The 23,012-nt window shown below is 45.8% G+C and overlaps 1 protein-coding gene across 6 annotated transcripts in view; it reads left to right on the plus strand.

Annotated features, from left to right (window-relative positions):
• Window positions 1-23,012, plus strand: part of ADD3 (adducin 3) — a 1,740,558-nt gene that overhangs the window by 1,365,814 nt on the left and 351,732 nt on the right. For all 6 annotated transcript variants that reach the window (XM_069611763.1, XM_069611762.1, XM_069611761.1 and 3 more), the window contains one exon: window positions 4,162-4,419. In XM_069611763.1, coding sequence (XP_069467864.1) covers window positions 4,162-4,419 — 258 coding nt within the window. The remainder of the gene's footprint in view (window positions 1-4,161; window positions 4,420-23,012) is intronic.

Raw genomic sequence — 23,012 nt, forward strand, 5'->3', positions numbered from 1 at the left:
GCAGGCTGTTTACTCCTCGCTTCTTCTTTCTTCAAAAGTTCATAAAGGGTAGTTATAAGTGGAGCTACACTAAAATATGACTAACTCAACTAAAGGAAATGATGAAAGGCAGTTTAGAATGGACTGCCAGGACAATTTGTCCTTTACATTCTAAAATGGATCACTGCTGAGGGCGTTCACCATCTTGGCTTGGGTTCGAGCCGAATCCTCCATTTTGAGTGTTCAACTCAGCTGAACTCTGGGCAAAAAGCATTATGGAAAAAGGATAACCATTTAGTATTGCACAAAAATCCACCACCCTCCAACTTTTGTGCTCTAGTTCCTAGCCTAACTCTCCCATTACAACCGCTGATGTCCCTTACAGCATTAAAAAAAAGAGGGAGGAATACAAGGTGGAAACTGGTTCGACATCTCCTTCGACTGGGTCCATTCCTGTTTAGGAGCAATCATGAAGATGCTGGTACCAGTTGTCTTGTTCATCGTGGTCATCTTCTGCACGTGCAAAGTAGGACTCTGATGTTGTGCCAGTGCAGTGCATAGTAGCGCAATGATGGTGGTTTCAGTTCCAGTCAGTGTTTAAAAGTACCTCGTAATACAAAAGAAATTGAAGTACAAACTGACCATGCCATTCCCGAAATGCTCCCTATTTACTGTGGAGATTAAGTAGATCGCCTATACCACACTATCATTGTCCAAACCGCTCTGACCCTGAAAATTATAAAGAAGTTTGGGTAGTTCCAGCTGGGGACAGGTGATGCATTTATAGGGCATGTATACCTAAAGAATATGCACGGCAGGAGAAAGTTTGCGATCAGTATGCAGAGCTTGGATGCCAATAAAAGGAACTACACCTAATGAGGCCGCAGTGAGAAGAGAAAATTAGTACAAGTATCCAGGAGAATTCGTTACTGTAGATGTAACGAAAGGGGGGGTGGAATGTTGGGATGGAAATGAACCCCTCCCACCTTACCTGGGCACTTTAGGGTAAGGCCAATCCTATAACTACACTTGGGATGAACAAGGGGGGACACAGTATTACAAATGCATAGACTTGGTGTGCACATGTAAGTAAGCGCCATTTTTGTAGTTGTGGTAGAAACATTCGACCCTGCATGTCTGCGTGGTAGACGCAGAACGAACGAAGAAACCTGAATAGGCTCAATTGCTGATGAGACCCACACGGCTAGCTCCCATAGGAACTTTCCTTTGTTCCAGAACTGTTGCTAATGTTATCTCAAGCAGGAATGTGCCCTGGAAGGCCACGCAACGGTACCAGATGCCTGAATTCCGTGATAGTAGGTGACCCTACACCACCAACCATAAACCCAATGGTCATGAAAGATCTAAAAGAACACGCCCATTCCACCTTATTTCATAATGTCACACTTTGTAATACAAGGTACAGGATGGAATAACTGATAGTCCAAAGTGAGGGTGGAAACCTTAGGTATGGAGAGTGCGATATGGAATGAGTGGGTCAGCATGATCTTAACTTTCCCCGTGCCAGTCCCCCGAGTTTCCCAGGTGCATGCCCCAATGATATAGTAGCTTTGTATTACATAGTTACTAATGGCAAACTCTGCCTTGATTCCCTAGAGATGACCCCACGTGATGGATGACTGAAGAATGGGGCGGGGGCGAATAGCAGCCTGGTATCCCCTATGGAGCAGGCCACACGTGTATAGGGTCTTACCAACCAGCTACCTAGGTTTTTGCTGTATGTGAAGTCATTAGTGACAATGTTTCCTTATAACCACCTATTTGTACTATTTTTCAGCAGAACGTTCTTGAGCAGCAGAGTTCTTTGCTGGCCTACCTATTCTTTGTGTGATTAAAATGTATTATCCTTGCAAGAATCTCCTGCCCTTTTTTACCTAGCGGGTTGTATTTTTTTCTGCTGTGAGCGTTTGTCAGCGTGCCTTCATTCTCCAGTATTGGTCTTAAATGGATTCACTTGCTAACACTCCCTCCTTCCCCTCTGCGGCTCTTCTTGGTTCCTACTGCCACTTTAAATGCGCCACCTAATCTGAAAATTGCCACCAGGGGTTGCGCTTAGGAGGGCAAATGTCATTGGATTGGGCAGTATGGCCCAAAATGACAGCGACAGGCTATTCAAGTGAAAACATAATTTTTAGATTAAAGCTAAACTGCTTTATTTTACAGAGGATTCCCAACCTGACCACTGGGAATATTCATAGCATGTGAATCCTTCGAAGGCCCTTACTCGAGAACATAAGTTACAGGTAAGTAACTAGTTCCATCCTTTCTGATCTAGCACGCTCATCTCTGCACAAACCCTTACATAACCACTCCCTCAGAGAAGAGGGTGCAGTCCCGGCTTGCCAAGTTCCTCTTACTCTCATGGATGACTGCCTAAATCCATCACCGTAAGTCCTACTTATGGATGTCTTTGTGCAGTCCTCTCCTTCAGCATTGCAGACGCTGCATACAGCCTCGGGATCCTGGGAGGGCAATATTCTTCTGATGCTGTACTTCAGCGAGCACGGTCCATGCCCATCCTATTCAGGGTGCTTTCATCTGCCTAAGCATCAAGTCATCACAATGACTTATTTGCCACCCAAGCCAGCAGTGTGTGGCCTTTGCCAGCAGGTTCCATCCCCTGAAGAGCCTGGGGATACCTTCAAGTTCCCCTGGGATGTTAGTCCCTGTATGCCTTTGCTCAGATTCCCCTAGTCTCTCGGGTGGTGTTTTCAGACATCGGTGCACACTGATCTTGGAGACAATTCTAGTACTTGGACTTCTTCTCCCTGTCTTCTGTCCCACTGATGAAGGTACCTCCCCTGTGTGATCTTGTTGACGGAGCAACGGAGCATTGTTGCATCACAATCCGGCCTCTCTGAATATGAAGGCCTGGTTCTGTTCCTTCCCTCCTGTCTGGCGACCAGCCTTAGCCTGGGAGTTGAATGTCATCCTCTCAAAGCGTGTGGGCCCTCCCTTTGAGACAGTTAGTCGCTCTTAAATTACTATCCTGGCAGACCTCTGTTGGCTGCCATCACTTCAACTAGACGTGTAGGTGAAATTGAGGCTTTTTCCTGCAAGCCTCCCCACTTGGTTTTCCACAAGTCCAATACGGTGCTGCGCACTAACATTTGTTTATGCAAAGGTTCCTTCATTTCATCTGAGTAAACAAGTGGTTTTGCTAGTCTTCTTTGGTTTGCCTTCCTCACCTGTGCGTGCGTTGACATTTTATATCTCTCGCATAAATACGTTCCTGGAAAAGCTATGAGCTCTTTGTGACTTTTGGTACCTCTGAAATGGGAAGCGCACTTTTGAAATAGATTGCCAGATGGCTGTCCTCCTGCATATCCTTCTGCCATCAGCTGTCTGGCAGGCCTCTGCTGGGTAAGCCCAGGGCTCATCCTACAAGGGTGGTTGCTGCCACAACTGCTTTCCCCTCTGGTCCCCTCTTGCTGGGCATCTGCAGACCCACAACCTGGAGATCTGTACATACCTTAACACAATTTTACTGTGGCAACCGGGATTCCAGAGAGTCGTCTATGGTTGACCAGGCGGTTCTGTGCAATCTGTTTGCATAAGTAGTGTCTTCTGTGGTAAGTGTTACTTCACGTCTGCACATTATGGTTGTGGGTCTGCTTTGAAATCTATTCATACTGCATGTGCATCTATGAAAGGCCCATTGCTGAAGTGTAACTTATATTCTCCAGTTTGGTATCTTTCATAGATTCACATGCGACCCTCCTGCCTAACCGCTTGGCTCTTCTTGGCTCATATTGACACTTTGTGTGCGCTTTGCCAAATCTGAAGATGGCATGCAGGGTGAAGCTAATGGAGCCTTTCTATTGGCCCCGGCGCAATATGACCCAAAATGCCTAATTGAGCACTAATGTCACTGCAGTTTAAAAAAATAAACTGCTCTGTTACGAGATTCCCAGCCTGACGTGCAATCTATGAAAGATACCAATGCTGGAGAACAAGAGTGACAGGTAAGTTACTTAGTCCTCTAAAAATGATACATTCAGTGGTCGCTAGATGTGTCATTTCACCTGTCGGTGATCATTGAGATGTTGCGCCGCCACTGCCTCTGCCTTTTGATGATTTTCTTGCTCGTCATTAAGCTTCTTTTGATACATGCTTTTTCGTTCCATGATGAACTTTTTCTGTTTTTTATCCTCTTTGCAGGGATATAGAACTGGCTATGCATACAGGCAACAGCTAACCAAAGAAAAACCCCGTCACAAAAGTGAGGTGGAGATTCCAGCCACTGTGACTGCCTTTGCCTTTGAAGAGGATGGAATGCCACGGTCCCCTCTGAAATTTTTGGCCCAAAAACAGCAGCGCGAGAAGACGCGGTGGCTAAACTCTCCCAACACCTACATGAAAGTTAATGTGCCAGAGGAATCGTTTAATGGAGAGACAAGTCCCAGGACTAAGATCACGGTGTGTAAACATACAATAATTTTGAATTAACCATTAAGAACTTTTATGCAACTATTTAATGGTTTGGAAATGTGTTAATATTAAGTGCTGTGTATGGACGTGTTAACTGAATAAGCTACAAGACTGTTTAATGAAGAATAACAAAACTAGCCTAATTAAAGAGAAGCTAAATCTACTGAATGGGCACATTTGCAAGATCGATTTTGTTGTAAACCTAAATGTTGGTTTTCAAAAGGAGTTGCAGAGTAACAGCCTCTTAATATTTGGAATGACCTCCCAAGCACATCAGAGTGTTCTATCTGGATTTCAGTGTTTTGAATCTCTACATATTTACTGTTTGGGTAAGGGCTGGAATTGAAACCTCAAACTAACCCTAGATCGGAGGGCCTCATGAAATAAGGGTTTTCTACCATTTCCTCCAATTGGCTCCTCTAAATGAGGATCGTTTTTTATTTTTGTCTAAGAAATTTTCCTTGTGATCAAATTGTATCCCATGCTCTCAATTTTTCTTTCCCAATTGCTCATATAACTTTGTCAAATGTCTTTTTTCATTCAGGTCTTCAAAAAATGGTTTCGAAAAGTTATTGCTTAAACAACTTCATTCATAGCCTCAAGCCACTCGGCAGATTTTTTTATATTCCGTCGTATTTCCAATTACCAAGCAACGGTCTTTTTTTTTTTTTTAAACAAATTTCACATATCCCAAACCTCTGACATAACCCCTTATGTACACTCTAGAATGTATCTTCTTAGAACTGAGTCGAGGCTTTCTGTTACATTTTATGTAATTAAAGAAAAGCATTTTACTTTTAAGGGTGTCCTGAAATGTGATGGTTAACACGATTTAGCACTAATTGGTAGTCCTGGTAAGGCCGTCCATTTTTCTTCAACTTTCTTATTGTGGTGGAAAAATCGAAGTTGAAACATGGCAACGTACTGGTTTTTAAACTCGAAAAAGAAAATGGTGCAATGACTATTTAACTTAAGAATAGGCAAATAATCCACCTTTTAAAATGTATGCTTACCTACAAGATGGAATTGAGTTTGGTATTTTATGTGAGAATTTTGGTTTGCTTGTTAAAGCTACCGCACATTGCTTTGTTGATCTAAACTCTTTTCACTCTCTTTACTACCCAATACTGGCTGCTCTGCTTCAAACAGAAACCAGATAACTGTTATAAATTCGTTATAACAAGCGCACAGCTGCACAGTAACATATAGGATGTTTGGAAAGGGTCCACAGCAAGTTTTGGATTTGTGTTTTTAGTAAACTTTAAAATGCAGATTATCGCACTATGCATGTCATATTATCTCATCATCAGTTAGTATTGGACACATCGCAGAACGACAATCACAAAAAGTCTTGTCCATTATCCAAGACACCCAGAGTCTGTCAGTTGTTAATATTTACATAATGTCCTTCACTACTGCCAATCGATTTTTCATATCTACCAAAAAAGTCAGTGCAATTGTTAATTTTCTCTCAGATTCTTCGAAAAGCACTTGCCACCAGTCCTCAGCGGTTAGTGATTGCCTCTTTTCAATAAGGTTCCCCAAGTGCTTTGTTCTTTCTATAAGACGAAAGTTCATATACAAAATTCTACATTCTACGGTACCGATCAGGAAATAACACCACATACTTTTGTAATTAATTGTGACTTGGCTTCACTGAGCACATTCTTCATTATCTTATGTTTTGCTCTTTGATTTGGTCACAATCCAGTCACATTTCCATAATTATTCCTTTGCTGAATTTGGGTTGTTATGGAGGGTGATTAAGTCGATGTTCGACTCTTAGTATTTCCTTGCTGCAGTTTGCCCACAATGTCAATAAACCATGTTCATCCCCGTTTAATGCGTTGTACAATTTTATAAATTGTGGTGGGGATTCTCCCATAGTCATTTTGCGATGGTGTCAACGTATTCGAGCATATTCTTGCGTTGATTGATAATTTAACTCGTAGCGAATGCACGCCGTAGTTGTTCCCTTACTTTAGACCAGAAGATGTTTTCCAGGGATTCCCACAATTCATGTGGGCAGCCTAGTGCTCACTCTGCTCCATATATTAAAGCCGGAACTGCTTTTTGTTTGTAAAAGGCAATAACAGGTTTTAATGAAAACTTGCCATATTTTTTGTTTATCACGGCCGCTTGAATTGCTAGTTGTCGACATTTAGTTTTGACATTTTCGACCCATGGTCAGTCGTTCAAATTTTAGCTGATTTTCATGCCCATATATCTAGTATGAACTACAGTTTTTAAGGTATCTTTCTCCAGGGGCCATTGGAATTTTGTATTGAGGCGTATTTTATTTTTCCGTAGATCTTGTAGTGTCAGGCTTTCAGACTTATTCAGGTTGATGCACAAAGCATTAGTGTTGACATATTCCTCGAGGGCATACAACTTACTTTGGAGTCCTATCGGTGTGGCATCCAACACGATTAATTCGTCCACATAAAGTAGCCAATTTATGAATTTTTGGTGGAAACGGCAAAGCACTTTCAATGGTTGCACCAATGTCAGATAGGAACAGATTAAAGATGATTGAGGCCAAAGAGCATCCCTGATTTATGCTGCAAAATGTTCTTATGGCAGATGAGAGTTCCAACACAATCTAGCCTAATCCTAACTTCAGTATTGGAGTGTAGCTCTTTAATGGCCAATAACAGGCTAAGAGGGCATTTCCACTTGTGCATTTTAGTCCAAAGAATTTCACGATCGATGCTATCAAAAGCATGTGAAAAGTCTATGAAGAAACACCTTTCTCCCAGCTCTTATGGCCTCCATTTTCATGAGGTTTATTAATGGAAGATTCAGACCACACTCTACTCCCTTGTCAAAGCCTGATTGTCTAAAATTGACGTGCTCATTTAAGATGATCCACTGAGTGGCATGGATTTTTCCCAGCACGTCAAGGAGAGCAGTTGGACAGTAGTCCTTGGGATTTGCACTATTGCCTTTTTTGAAAATCGGCACAATGACCATGCTTTTCCAGGAAAGAGGAATTGCACATTCCGATGTAATTTTTGTAAATACTGAGCAAAATTCTTCCCGTTTTTCTGGATTCCTCTTTATGGTATAGTTAGTCAGGCCATCAGGGCCTGGTGCTCTTGAGGAGCTTACCTCAATGATCAAGGTGTCGTCCTTATCAAACTTGCGGTCCCAATGATCTACTTGGGGAAATACTGGTTCCTTGATGTCCCCCTTTTTACTATATAGCCGACTATAGTATGACATCCCGTCGGTTTCCGAGACCATATTGGTTTGTGTTGAAGATTGCAGCCCACTTCCTTCATTGATTAACCTCCAGAAATCACGAGCATTTTTATTTAGCTGTTTGGACATAATTGTTTCAGCATCTTGTTGTAGGATGATGGCTTTGTATGATTTCATCTAGTTTTTGTATTTTTGTTTTGCTGATATTTTTTGTCAGAATAAGATGTGTTGTCTGTTTTTGACAGTTGCCTTATTTCCGTTTGCATTTGATGTGTTCTCCTTAGTATCTTAAGATCAATTGTGTTTGGATTTAAGCGCACAATTTCGTAGCCCTTGTTTCTTCTCTGCAAATTGAGTCAGCAAGTGTCTATATTCAATTTTGTCGTGTTCTTCATAGTAGGCATGTGTAATCAGTTTCACATCCTCATTATTGAATCGAAGTCTGACCCTATTAGGTTCCACTACGACGTTGTGATTCCAAACAAGAGTTGGTCTCTTCACCGATGCAGTGACAAGTAGCTTAACCAAGTCATGGTCACGCTGTAATTTGGGAATCACCTGCATGGATATTACGCGCCCATGTTCATTATCAGACACAAAGTAGTAGTCTGTGGTCTATCTTTGGCCCTTTCTGGCCCATGTAGGGTTAGCAGGAATGTCCCTTGTTGTGTGCCCATTTAACATTGACATGTTTCTTAATTCCATCTCAAAGCACCATTGCATAGTCGCGTGGGCTATTCCAGTCTTGGCTTGAGTACCATTCTGTCTGACATTTATACAATTAATATTTAGATCTCCACATAAATGTTTGGTGAATTTCCGTCCTTATTGATTTTGTCAATTAGTGAGGCTACTTGATCTATAAAGGCAATTGTCCCCACAGCAGACTGTTGCCAATACAAATTGATAATGTAGACGTAGTCGTTTTTCAAATAGGATTTGTTAGCAGAATCAAGGACTGTCACTTGGTTATATGCGGATCTATTCCTGGAGTTAAGGATTCTGTACCCTGAACTTTTTCTTACGAGCATTAAGAGACCTGCCATTGGTCTGCCTTTTTGTTTTCTGATTGCCGGGTGTATGGCAATCTCAAACTCACCAGACATTCCTCAAGCCAGGTTTCTTGTAAACAAGCGACGTCCAAACCGTCTATCCAATTGTAATGCAAGCGGTGCAAGAACCCTCTGGTGTTCCAAGATGCAGTGGCATATGTGGTCTGCTCTCCTACATTTTGGCATTAACTCTGATTTTTTTTTTCCTGTTAAAGCCGCAGCCAACCAATTCCAGTTATTAGTCTTGTGGTTCGTTCCCCATTCTTTCATTAGACGGCTCTCCAGTAGGCATGTTATTTCCACATTCCACATCCGAAGGTGATTTTGATCCGTTTACCAATTTGAGCCTCATGAAGGGGGTTGTCACGTTCCTTCAAATCACATTCTACCTGTTTAGATCGTTTTTTTGGTGGATTGAGTGTAGACTCCTCCTTCCTGTTCTCAAGCTGCAAGTAACTTTTAATGTCTGTATTGTATAGTCCAACATATTTGGACTATGTATTTTATCTTAATTTCCATTACTGTGCTCATCTTTTGCTTCAAATATTTTGAAACCCAATGATCTGAGTGCCGGAGCCCCCTCCAGCAAGATGTTGCATATGATTATTGAATTAATGTGTAATTTTACTCGGTCATTTTGGATTTCTTTAATAAACTCCACCGTTTTTATATCATTTTATTCTATTGTCCTGGGGCTCGGAACGTGATGTAGTAGACATAATATATTGTTTCGATTTAGGACGAGTCTGTCTTTGCTTGATATAATATGCTCCAGGATTAGGCAATAGATGGAATGTGGTTTCTTGATCTTCGATTGAACACTTTTACTGTTATCACCCCCAGCCGTAGTCCGACTTCCATCTCATGGGTTCTATGTAGTTTATCATAGCTTGAGGCTTGGCACTGAGTCCTAGTATTTGATTCCGTACTCACAACATTGTCATCCATTGCCCTTGCAATGTTTGTTATTTTACAGGACTGGTTCTGTACAATCTGTGTTCAATGAGTTCTTCATCTGGGCATCTGTGAGTTTCTTCAGTTTATCTCCCAGAGTAATAAAAGTTGGACTAGGTGATTTTGACGTCTTCGGTTTCGACAAAGCAATGTGTAGTAACAAAGTGCAAACTCTCAGTACGTTTGCTTCATTCAGCATTTTAATGCATCGAGGGACCTCTTCTAGTGGTTAACTCATTTCGTTCCACTCCGGCGGAGTGTGCTTGTCATCTGAATCTCCGTCATTTTCATATATTGACATATCTAGTAGGTCAATTGAGGCTTCTTCACTGCTTCATGTTTGAGCCACTGTGTTCTCTTGTTGTTTTGTTCATTGAATTACCCTTATTCAATTTCACAATGCCACCAATTTTGTCAGTGTTCAAGGTGATATTGACCGTTTTAATGTTGTGTAGAAATTTCCTTGTTGAAAATACGAGACTGTTTCTACTTTTTTTTAATTTTATTTTTTACTTGAGTCTGTTTGGGAACAGACTTATTGCCATTTAGTGTGTTCCTGGTGTTCAAAATGGGTAACAACCAATCTTTCTTTCCATTTGCATGGACACTAGCAATCGCACCACTTCCGGATTGTTCTTTGTGCCTCTGAAATCCGTTGAGGTGGTTGGTTTTTGGATAGCTGATAGCTTCTTTGTTGAGCTGAGCGGGATCGAGCGGTCGCCCGTAGCCCTGTGCGGCCAGCTGTTGAGGCTGCCCTCCCCAGGCCTCTTTGGGCTTCAGTGAGTGTTTATTTGTTTTGCCTTCTGAAATCAGACATTGTTTTTACTTTGTGCGCTCTGTGCGTGTTGTGCTGCCCCCTGACCCCACCCTCCACCTCACTTCCTGGTCCTCCTCTCCCTGCTCCCTTCCCGCCTCTCTGCCCGCCCACACCTCCACCCCTTCCTCTCCGCCTGACATAAATCTTACCCCCACCTGGGCATCCCCCTGCCCGGCAGCCCCTCGGCTAAGGGCCCCTTAGGCAAAGGGCGGCTCCTTCGGCTGCGGCTCCCAGTGTGTCTGCAGGTGTCCGCAGGGGACGCCAGGCGCCAGTCCGCCACTCCTAATTGTGAGCTCCACTTGCTCCCTCGGTTCACCCCACACTTACCTGTTCACTTCCTTGCAGGGTGTCTACACTTCATTGTGTTCTGTAATTGTGGTAAATCTAGGGTTTTTTTCTCCCCTCGTAGGATTTTCAAACTTAGGTGGCCCCTCCACTGTGTACCTTATACGCATTACTGAGTCCACTGTGCTCTGTAATTGTGGTAAACTAGGGCCTGCTGCTCTCTTCCGGTCCGCTTGCGCATGTCCTGTCCCCCCTCCCTCCCTTCCTATTCTATGGTGCTCTCTATCTCACCTATCTTCTCTAACTGCTTCTCCATTGACTATCCTGCTCTCCTCACTAAATCTGGTAGGAAAAAGTTTAAAAAGGACATCCTGGTCTCCAACCCAGGCCTCCCTATCACTGACACCTACACCAGTGCCTCCTCCAAGGAAACTTACACTGACATCCTCTTTTTTGTGCCTTCACCTGACCTATGGATCCTTCATATGGTCTCTGTGCTCTCTCCTTTCTCCTCTTCTCCCATTAATAGTGGCACCCGTTGGGATGTCCTCTTGGCCTCCTTCCACTCCTCTAAGGCCATCATTAATGTCTACGCTAATGGGACCGTCTTGGTCCTAGGCCCTCAGGCCAACCTTCACCTCTTTGATAGACGCTTCCCGCGCCTCAATTTCCTTTCCTCTCCTGCTGTCCCCCCTCCTCTGTCCTAGACTACCTTGCCTCTTCCCTCCCTGCCCCCTCTCGTGCTCCTTCACCTCCGCAGGGAGTACCTCTGTTCTGTGCCCCTCCCCGGAAGTCCTTCAAAGATGGCAACCTTCTCCATATTGCCACTCTTAACTCTCGCTCTGCCGTCAAACATTCCTCTGATATCTGCCGCCTTCTTGAGGAACTGAAACTTGACGTACTCGGTCTCACTGAGACATGGTTCACGGCCAGCTCTGTCACCAGCTTTGAGACACTCCTACCTGACAGCTACAAGATCCTCTCCGTGCCCAGGCCCAACCGTGCTGGGGGGGTGTAGCCCTTATCTTCTCTGAGTGGATTCCTGCCACTGTTACCCCCACGCAGACCTACTCTTCTTTTGAATGTCTTGTCTGCCGTCTCTCTCTCTCTCGCGCGCGCGCGCTCGCTCTCTCTCGCTCGCTCGCTCGCTCTCTCCTAGCCATTCCCTTACCGTGGCTACTATCTATCGGCCACCTGGTCAAATGTTCTCCTTCCTCTCTGAGTGGGCGGACCTCTCCTCCTCACTCCTGCCCTCAACCACTCAACTCCTCTTTCTAGGAGACTTCAACATCCAACTGGATGCCTCCTGTCCCCCCTCTGGACTCTTTCACGACCTTTGCGACTCTCACTCTCTATTCTCCCATCTCGGCCGATTCATTCTGCAGGGCACACTCTTGATGCCCTTATCTCTTCTGACCTTCCCCTCTCTGTCCCTCTCTCCACTCCTCCCTCCAGGAGTGATCACTTTCTCCTCTCCTCCCACCTCACCCTCCCTATCCCACAGGCAAAGCCACCCTCATCACTGCCGCCGTCCTACTCGGTCATCCGACCCATGACGCGCGTGTCAGTGGAGGCTTTCGCTGCCACCTTCTCGTCCCCTCCTCCCCCTTCGGCTGACTCCCACCCTGACACAGCCCTCTCCACGCTCCACTCTGCTATATCTGATACTCTTGATATCCTTGCCCCTGTCATGAGAATCCACCTGAAGCCCAAAGCCAAATGTAACTCCTGGTATGACTCGGATCGCGTCACCCTTAAACGTGGATCATTTTAAAACTAGACTCATGAATGGAGGTTATCCACGTAAAATGGTGAAAAATAGCTATAAAAGGGACACCAATACAAAGAGATCTTCCTAACCACATAATCGAAAGTGAAAATGGAGAGGGTAATGTGTGGCCACATTTAGCCCTATTAGTAATACTTTCAAGAAAATTATTAACCAAAATGTGCATTTGGTAAAGCAAAAAAAAGAACCCTAGAGAGGAAACTGATGTTTGCGTTTAGAAAGAATTTCAGTTTCAAACAGAAACTGGTCCATACCCATCAAGATATCAGGAAAGAGACTGTGTGCTGGCACTGCACAACCATCCGGGAGAATGGGCGAGAGGTAGCTCCTCCACCTCGAGGTCCAGGAGACAGAGCTGAGTAACAGCATTCATATTGTAGTATTTCTTCTTTGTCCATACCTGAGTCCGCTTTTGATGTCAAGCATTTAAATCATTACCGATTATGTGGGCGTTTTGAACTGGCGCCAGTAGCAAATTTGGAGTGTGTGAGCTTCGCATTAGGCCAAGTGTTCCTTTAGTGAGAAACCACATGGGGCAGGGTGACGGCACCCCGAGTGAGGAGTCGCGTGTGCGCTGTTGTATCAATGGAATTCGGCTGGCATTGATTTATGTAAGAGAACGTCCTCCTGTGATAGATGAGGATGTCATGTTTACTGTGGATAAGGGAGTTGTATTTTACAAGTAATCTGCCCGGTCTTGGAGAGATTACACCTGGTGCACAAAAGAGATGGGTGGTATTCATGTGGAAAGAATAACCAGTGCACGCTGGGCAATGTTAACCTGCGATTTTGCGATGGAACCTAGGTGATCAGTTGCCTTCAATATAGCACCACACTGTTATACCAGTTACAGTGTTGGAACTAGTGTGCAGACTGAGGTGAAAGAGTCCCAGTACACATTTGGACCAGCTACACAGTCTGGTTTTTGGCACCAAAACCCATAGAGACCAGATAAATAGGAAATAGTACCCCATCAGAGAGGACAATTTGGGGGGGGGGGATGTATTTTGAGCCCATGTATCCCTAATGGGTTTATACTCCACCTTTTGCAGAGCGCCCGAGTGAATGAAGTCTTCCAACTGTGGGGTTAAATGAAAGGAGGAATAGAGGAGTGCCTACTGTGGTGTCCCTACATCGGACACTCGGCCCCAGAACGCCAAACAAGTAGGTAAGTTCCTATAACCCATTGGTATTTGGAGCTAGAGAACAAATATAGGTGGTTGTGAATGAGATGTTCTTGATTCCTGCAGACATCCATCCACTGTGAAGGGTGACGGTGAACAAGAGAACAGAATTTGGGACACAGCAGAGAGCCGTCTAGATGTGGGACGGATTGCTACACCAATAAGGGGGTAAGCAATCGGAGAGAGAATAGTACAAATACCCATGCAGAGTGATTTGATGTTCACTACATGTAAAAAGACAGGGAGGAAGCGTAGTGCTTCTGCTCCTGTTTCCTGTGTCTCCGCTTCTTCCAGGTGTTTTCATTGTCGAGTGAGGCAGTTACCCGAGCATGATGAAGTGCAAAGATCGAAGGGCCAGTACTCAATAATTGAGGTAGGCTCCTTGGGCCTCATTTACCCAAGTTGTGAATTGTGAAGTGATTTAATTCTAGTCTGAAATAAAGTATGAACTGAACCCTGTTTTATTGTTAGCTAGGGTTCATATTTTAGATAGTCAGGAGTACAAAAAGTTGTAAGCAGTGGGGCATAATACAGCAGCCACTTATGTCCTGCAGAAGGCTGGAACAGCAAAGGGCCTAAGCGAAAGGCTAAAAGTTCCAGCTGAAACACGTACGAAATGTTTTGTAAAAAAATTGGCACACTGTAGAAAATTATGTGGTGTAATATGTTAGTCATTGAAATGTTAGTGGAAAGCCTGCACTAATTTCAAGGGGCTGGCATATAGTTATTGGAATGAGTTATGTGGAGGGTGTAGTAACTATAGATGCATGATTAATGTGGCGTGGATGTACTCATGTGAATATTAGTGACAATTAGATGTTTTCTTAAGAGTTTGTAACACTGAAATGTGGTGAAATCAATTTATCTATTTTTGATAAATTGAAGTTGTGTGGTTAGAAATGTATCTTAATAGCTACGTTCATCTAGTACTTGTTGGTCTTGATATTTTTTGTGAAGAGCACTTAACGTAGCCAAGAAAAAAGCAGGCGTGACAAGTGGAAGCGGCAGAATAAAGTAGAGGCAACCGCGAGAAGGGTGCAGACTGAAACCCTGCACTTGGGGTGTCACGGTATTAGTTTTATGACGGTACAATAACCTTCTTGCCAAATGACGGTATAACATGGTTATCGCGGTATAGCAGGTGGAGGTAACTAATCTTAACAAATATTTTCTAAAAGGTCATAAATTGTCAGATTTATCATCACAAACAAAACCCTGCACCCAGGGCCAGAATTGGGCTTTTCAACATACTTTCCACTGAAATGCCACCCCTTCTTGCACCAAACACAAACGCACGTGTGAAGATGATGATGATGATGAGGAAGGGGGGGGGGCCTGCTGCGACTGGCAAAGCAAACTGAATAGCTTTTCTTAAGTGGTCATTTAGGCTTTTAGCTCCCCCACTGGCTACTGTTGAAGATGAACATGTTGCCATATTGATAATCTGCATGCCACAGATCAATGGAGTCTGATGGTAGTATACGCTTGTGCGCACACACGCCCTCTCTCTTTACGTTACAGCCTTTAGTTTACTTCTGGGCCAAAAGGTGTTCAGTAATCACGGACATGTTACCCTTTGGTATGGCAGCAGAGAATACCCACAGAGATGATTAAATTTCGCAGTGTGACTTATTATATGTAAATTCAATGATAGAACCAAGGAAATCCGCCATTGTCATATGTTTAGAAAACATTATCCATTATAAATATATAAACCCCAAAGCCGCCAACGCAAAGTCCCGGGAGGATAGCTCAGCGGCAACGTGCGTGCCTTGGAAGCAAGACGACACGAAGCAACACAGGTTCGATCCCTCGGTCCGCGCTTAGAAACCTGTGGGTGTTTTAGTTGCGTATTTATAACGCGCTTAGACAAAACCAATTTCTTTAACAGCGCCTCGATGCCCTGGGGCTGTGTGAGCGCTTTAAAAAAAAATGTAAATAAAAAAAAGTAAACCCCTTTCCTTCTTGGCACTGTATTTATTCTTCCTATTGCTAACATGTTGATTTTGTGTCAGGCACGTGTGGTTTATGGAATGGCATTAAAAACTGCTCAAACAGAAACTACTTGGCAGACGGCACATCCAACAGTGCAAGACTTGCTTACTGCAGCCTTTCCAAATCAGATTGAAAAGCACACTTAACGGTATGAACGGTATACCGGTATAAACAATGTGACGGTTATTATTATTCAATTAAGTGGTTCACGGTATCTTTAACGGTATACCGTAATACCGTTACATCCCTACCCTGCACAGGTTGACCGCGAGAAAATCCAGAGATGCCAACAGGAGCCGGTGAGTCCGCCCAGTGGCAGAGGGGACCCCGGGGCGTATCAGCGACCACATTCATTTGCCTTCAGTGTGAGCAACATAATTGAGAGGGAGAGAAAACAGACATTTCAGAGAGAATTAAATTACAAACCACCCTTATGTGAATGCACACAGTGCAAGTGCATGGGAAACCAGTATAGGATAATATATCAGGAGACCTTATCCAACCAAATATATATGCAACTCTGAGAGCAGGCAAAGACCTCAAATGAACAGAAGCCCTGGCAGGAGAACATATTGGGCAATTAAATGTGTGCGAGAACAAGAAGCTTGCAGGAGAGTACACTGGGCAGTTAAAGGATTGTTTAGTCGAGCAAAGGAAGTCCTGAAAAGGAAACATCCGGATTGAGAAAAGGAAATGTATTAACCGAGAAAAAGAGCAACACCACCTGGCAGAAAAGTATACCAGGTGTAATGAAAGAAACAATATTTCAAAGCTAGGTGATTTTTTCATACAAGCGTTGTTATAGGCCAAGAAAGGCCCAAAGAACTGTTGGAAAACCTCAGAGCGGAAAGAAGAATCCAGGGGAATCGCTCTCTGGAGCGAGGTCCTTCGTCCTTGAAAAACTATGTTGGAGCCATGTTTTCTTTGTTCATGAACACTTTTCTGAACCACCCAATGTTAAAGACATTTCCATCTTCGCCCTAATTGAACTTTTAACACCAGACAGTTTTTGTTTGGACATTCTGACACCGACCTATCCTTAGTTTTGGTTTAGGGTGGGAAATTCCTCTTGGAGCAGGTTCAGAGAGGTATTTTCAATAAACGTATTTAACCAAAATCATGGCAAACTTGTGTCCAGGTTTCATGGCAAACTTGTGTCCAAGTTTCATTCCTGGCTCCTTACAGTACTTTGCAAAACTTGTAAGAATTCCTCCACAGATGCCTTATGCTTTAGCAGCCCTTCCCTGAGCTAGGGCATTTGTGTTCTGAAAGGCAGATGGGGACACTGGTGGTCCAGTGGCCAACAGTAGGCAGAACAGGAACAGGCAAACTGTAGGAAATCGCAGTGCCAGAGGATGTCTTCTTAGAACATATATTTACAGTACTTTGGAGTTGGTAAAAGGGGTCAGGGAATTCTTAGAAGGCTCCCTGTGTGTGTTCCACCATTAGGCCTAGACGAACAGTATGGGTGATCGCCGAACTACACGAAACGCTACCCTTGCCACAGTGGAGTGACTGACTTTAGGTAGATATTACCTCAAGCCACAAAGTACTTCAGCAGTGAAGAAGAGCTTGCAGACTGACACCTTCACGAAGCAGCAGCGCCGGACCAGGTCTCTGGATTCTTGGTCGTGGTGACGAAAGAAAGGACACTAGATGGGAACTTGCAGCAGCAGTTGAGAGGAAAGGCTCCTAACAAAGGATTCTTCTGTGCTTATCAATGTACCAGATGAAGAACGGTTCTCTGATTTGCCTCACTATCTCGGGCCATCACTCTGGTGAGGGGACTTCAAGGAGCAAAATCTTGCTTCTGGAGTACCAGCAGGAGTCCACAGCTAGATTTGTTCATGAGAAGGCGTTGAACAATACTCAGCCTCGAGGTTGCAGGATATTTGTGATTTGCAGCCCAGCAAGGTCACAACTCGTTGTGGGATGATTCGAAATGCAGGTGGTCTTAAGACTGATTGGTCCCACCAGCACAAGGGTCGGAGTCGTTGTCAGGACTGTCGCATGGAAGAAAGGGTCAACACAGACGGAAGTTACACAGCAGGCATCTCCGGTCACTGGAGTTGGCTACAGCTGTCTTTTTTTGTTCTTCCTCATCGGATTCAGCTCCAGTAACCGACTTGTCTTCAGCTTCCAGATCCAGGCCATTTACCAGGAACCCAGCCAATCGGCATGCATGCTACATTCAAGCTTTGGGGGGAGGCTGTCCTTTTTAGGCCAACCAGCCTCCCAGTCAGAACTGGTTCCAGGCATGCCAGAAGACAAAGGACTTTGATTCCTGCCGAAGACGAAAATCAAACCAGGATCTTCCCAACCCAGGACAGTAGAAGGACCAAGCAAGGGCAAACACACAACAAATGGTGAAAAAAGAATACAGCCACCATTCTAGATGAATGGTGACCCCTTCTGGGCATTAGAGGCTGGGTTCCTCCGAGTAAAAATCACACAAAGGTCAGTAGAACACGTCCACTGCCACTAGCCATAAAGGTATACTTGTTACTGTAAAACAAATGTTACAGTAGCCGTGAGAAAGGGGATATAGTGGTTCTGCATCATGGGGTCTGGCATGGATTCACATGCTCATGAATATGCCCCGTTGTCAGGCTGGGAATCCTCGGTAAAGAAAAAATCAGTATCAGTTTTGTTTCTGATCTGTCTTTCTTAGTAGTAACCAATCACTGATCTCTGGGTCATACTGCCCCCAGCCAATGACTGCCCTCTCCCTAAACCCTGCCTCTGGCAGCCATCCTCAGATTTTTACTGCACGCCCAAGTGTTGGGAGTCCTCGTGTTTAGCTCTCGAGTTTTTTTACTGCGTTTTCACGCTTTTTCAGGAGATTTTCTCATTTTTCGGTTTAATCGAGCCTCAAGCTCCGTTTCTACTTCCGATAACGGCGACCCGTTTCGGAATTCTTCTACGCCCCTCAAGGGTGAAGTTTTCATCGAGTTTACAGTACCTCAACGGACATGGCCCAGGACAAAGGGAGCTCGACGCCCGGATCCAAGCTGTTCAGGAACTGCCCTGGATGCGGATTATATAACGTTTTCAAGGAGAACGAGCATTCGCGATGTCTCTACTCCCTCCATGGGGACAAGACGCACGTGGAGAAGGACACTGCGTTCTGCAAGAACCTTTTGGAAAGGACCAAACAAGATCGTAGTTCCTGCCTCGCCTCCTGGCTGGAGAAGGGCACAGCAAGTTAGAAGGCAAAGAAGTCTGAGCAGGCTTCTAAGTCCTTTCAGGGCGCCCGGCGACGAGGGCCCAACAGAAGGCCAAGCACTGCGAGTCCGCAGGCTCCGGGAGCGCCGAAAGGTCGGGCTCTTCGGTTGCCAAGCAGGGCGCTACTTCCCCGGCACGTTCGACCACGAGCCAGCGCTCTGGTTCGGGGAAGAGGAAGTCTGAGAACCTGGGTGGGCCGTTGGAGCGGACCCGGTCGATCTCGAAGGGGGAGCATGGCATTGACCCTCCCCGCAAGGCGAAGGCCCAGGATGCACCTAAGGTGGTGAGGGCCTTGATCCACCCGGCTAAGGCCTCAACCGAAGTGTTCTCTGCGACCCTGGCGGAGCCGGTTGAGACTACGCCAATGGAAACGGCCTCTGGGCCCAGAGTATCCCTGGCGGCGCAGAGGGAATCCTCTTTCCAGCCCACCGCTAAGACCCCAGCGGAGCCCCTGGCTGAAAAAGAGGGGGGTGGGGCGTTGGCCGTTACAGACACGGAATTGGCCTCTGAGGAGGAACTGGTGGAGACCGAGAGGGGCCTCAAAGAAAGGTCCATAGGCCTCAACGAGAGCTTCATAAACCTCAACGAGAGTTTCGATCCCAGGGGACGGTCCCTGCTGACGTGATCGACGATAGCGACGAGGACGATGAACAGGGCCCAGTGGAGCGGCCATCCCGTCTGTCGCAGCCATTGTCCGAGCCCCAGGATAGCTCGGCGGCAATTTTGTTGGCAATCCAATCCTTATGTACCGAGATATGGACGAGATTACCACAGACCCCAACTGAGGATCCAGAACCAGGCCCGTCGGGGAAACCCTCCGAACAAGCGGAGGAGAGTCCACCGCTCTCCGCCCTTCATGCCCGCCGGGAGAGGATACGGAGACGGATACGGATGACGGCGGCGATGACACAGCAGACATCCCGTCGTCAACACCACCCACCCCCCCCGCAGGCGCCCCCAGCCGACGAGGTTGGCTCTTTCCGCGCCATGATAACCAGGACATCCAAGGTCTTCCAGCTAGGCCCTGAAGAACAGAAAAAGGAGGGGTTTCTGTACCAACGACGAGAGGCTAAGAGGAAGACGGTCCTCGCAGTGCCTTTACTCGACGACATCTGGGACGAGGGGCTTGCTGTCCTCAAGAACCCTGCCACGACACCCGCCAAGAGGGACAGGTACGAGAAGTACCGAGTCCCCAACGCCACCCCCTTGTGCCTCAGGGCCCAGCCCACGCCGGACTTGGTCGTCTCGGCAGCGGATAAGAAGAAGGCAGCGGGCACGGCGGCTTCAACTTCCACTTCCCCACCGGACAGCGAGGGTAGTTTAGTTTAGTTTATTTATTTGTACCGCGCACCGAACCCTGGGGTAGCTGGGCGCCGGAGACTTAGAAACAGTTACAGCATGGCAAAAATATACAATACAGACTGTGATAAAACAACAACGGTGTAGCAGACCGGGTTACAGGTGGTCAACAGAGGCATGCAGAGAGGAAGTGCATTAAGCAGCGTTTTTGTTGGAAAGCCATGTTTTTGTTTTGGCTCTAAAAGTCCAAAATGAGGGTTCTGCTCTAAGGTATGGTGGCATAGCGTTCCATAGTTTGGCAGCTAGGACCGGGAAGCTGGCGCCACCTGCTTTTTTTAGGGAGAATTTGGGAACGGAAAGGCAATGTGCGTATGGTGTTCTAGTTGGTCTAGTTGAGGTGTGGTTGTGGAACTTGTCTGCCAGGTATTTGGGTGCGTCATTAGAGCGGCATTTATGGACGATGACGAGGGATCTGAGGGTGATTCTGTCTCGTACTGGGAGCCAGTGAGCATCTTGTCTGAAGCTGGAGATGTGGGCGTTTCGTGGGATACTGAAGGCGGCTCTGATGGCATTATTTTGAAGTACCTGTAGTTTGTTCAGGTTGTGTTCTGATGAGCCAAGAAAGAGGGTATTGCAGTAATCAATTTTTGAGAGCACTAACGCTCTGGCTAGTGTAATGCAGCTGGAAGGTGATAGGAAAGGTTTGCAGGCGTTGATGAGCTTATTGGTGTAAGCTGTTGAAGAGGCAGTTGCGTTCACCTGTCTTTTGAGCGAGAGAGTAGAGTCTAGATAAACCCCAAGGGTTTTAATTTCTTTGGCTACTGTGATTAGGTTACCGTCTATGTTGATGGACGCGTAACGGGGGTCTAGTTTGTTTAGTCGATGTTGGGAGCCGACAATGAGGAGCTCAGTTTTCTCGTCGTTGAGGCATAGGCCGTGCTCTGCCATCCAGGCTTGGATCTCTAAATAAAGGTTGTTGATTCTGGTGGAGTCCTCGTCGTAGCACCCTGATAGGGTGATGAGAACCTGGGTATCGTCAGCATAGTTTGTGTATGTGACACCTAGGTTATCTAGGCGGTCAAACAATAGCTTTGTGAAGATATTGTATAGGGTCGGCGAGACGCACGAGCCTTGAGGAACGCCGCAGGTGATGGGGACAGGGAGTGCTGATGCCCCTGGGGAGAAGACCCGGGTGGTTCGGTTGGTTAGGAAGGACTGGATCCAGGCAGTCGCCTGGTTAGAGAAGGCCGCTGAGGTCATCAGATGTTCTGTGAGGATCTGATGGTCGACGAGGTCGAAGGCAGCTGATAGATCTAGCAGTAGGAGAATGGCTAGATTACCCTTGTCCTTTGCCTCGTCCATCTGGATTTTTAGGTCCAGTAGGGCTGACTCTGTTCCATGCCTTGGCCTGAAGCCGGATTGTCTGAGACCCAGGAGGTTGTTGTCTTCCAGGTGCTTCTGTATTTGCAGGTAGGCCACTCTGTCTAGGATCTTTAGGATGTAGGGAACGGTGGTGATTGGCCTGTAATTAGTTGGGTTATTGGGGTCTAGATTAGGTTTTTTTTAGAAGTGGCATGACCCAGGCCTCCTTGAGGCTGCTGGGCACTGAGCTTGATTTGAAGGATGCATTGATGAGGGCTGTTATGAAGGGGGCCAGAGTGTTGGCGCCTTCTTGGATGATGGGAGCTGGGCATGAGTCCCCTTGGCATCTAGAGGGCTTGAGGCCCTTAATGATGCTTTCTACTTCTTTAGTGGAAACTGGTGAGAAGGAGAAGGGGGGGGCAAGTAGGTGTTTTTGGGGTGGTGGACGGAGGATGGTTTGTTTTTTTGGAAAGGCTGAGCTTTTTCTGTTCGATTTTGGATTGTAACATGGTGATTTTGTCTGCTAGGGCTTTTTGAATCCTCTCACACCAGTCTGCATCTTTCACGCAGGTTTCAGCCAGAGTGGGGGGGGATTCGAGTTCCCTGAGGATATTGAAAAGCTCTTTTGTTTTGGATTTGGCGCTCTCAATTCTGTTATCATATGTCTCTTTTTTGGCCTTAAGGATAGCAGTTTTGTAGGTGGTGGCTGCTATCGAGAGTTGAGTTTTGTTGGAGAGATTGGGCGTTTTTCTCCAGGTGGCTTCTGCGGCTCGTTTGGAGTTTCGGAGGATTTTTAGCTCTGGTGTGAACCATTTGTTCATATGGGCTGCCGGTTTGGCTTTGGTGAGTTTGAGTGGGGCGATGGTGTCTACTGCTGATTCTAACGTTTTGTTGTAGAGGTCAGCGAGTTTCTCCGCATCTAGGTTGGCGTAGTTTGTAGGGGTACAGATATTGTCTATAAGTGGGCAGAGGTTTTGTAAGGTAATGTTGCGGTTGTTTCTGGTGAGGGTTTGGGGGATGGTAGGGGTTGGAGAGTTTGGTTGTGATTTCCCTTGGATGGAGAAGGAGATGGCGTGGTGGTCAGACCAAGCAGTTTGCTCGTTTTTTGTGATGGTCGTAGAGCAGTTGAGATCCGCTAGCCAGTCCAAGGTCCTGCCTTTGTTGTGGGTAGGGTCTGTGATTATGAGCTTGAACCCTAGTTGGGAGATGGTGCTTTCCAGGGAGAGTGCGTTGGTATCGTTTGGGTCGCCGAGACCGAGGTTGAGGTCACCAAGAAGGATAATTTGAGATCCTGTTTTGGTGTTGGTGGTCAAGAGGTCAGATATCTCTTCCTCAAATGTGGTGATGGGGCCTGGAGGTCTGTAAAGGAGGTGTAATAGTATGGTTTGTGTGGCAGAGAGTTGGAGCTTTGCTGA

This window comes from Ambystoma mexicanum, chromosome 8 (assembly GCF_040938575.1).
Source record: "Ambystoma mexicanum isolate Mex_15411 chromosome 8, UKY_AmexF1_1, whole genome shotgun sequence".
Classification (NCBI taxonomy): Eukaryota; Metazoa; Chordata; class Amphibia; order Caudata; family Ambystomatidae; genus Ambystoma; species Ambystoma mexicanum.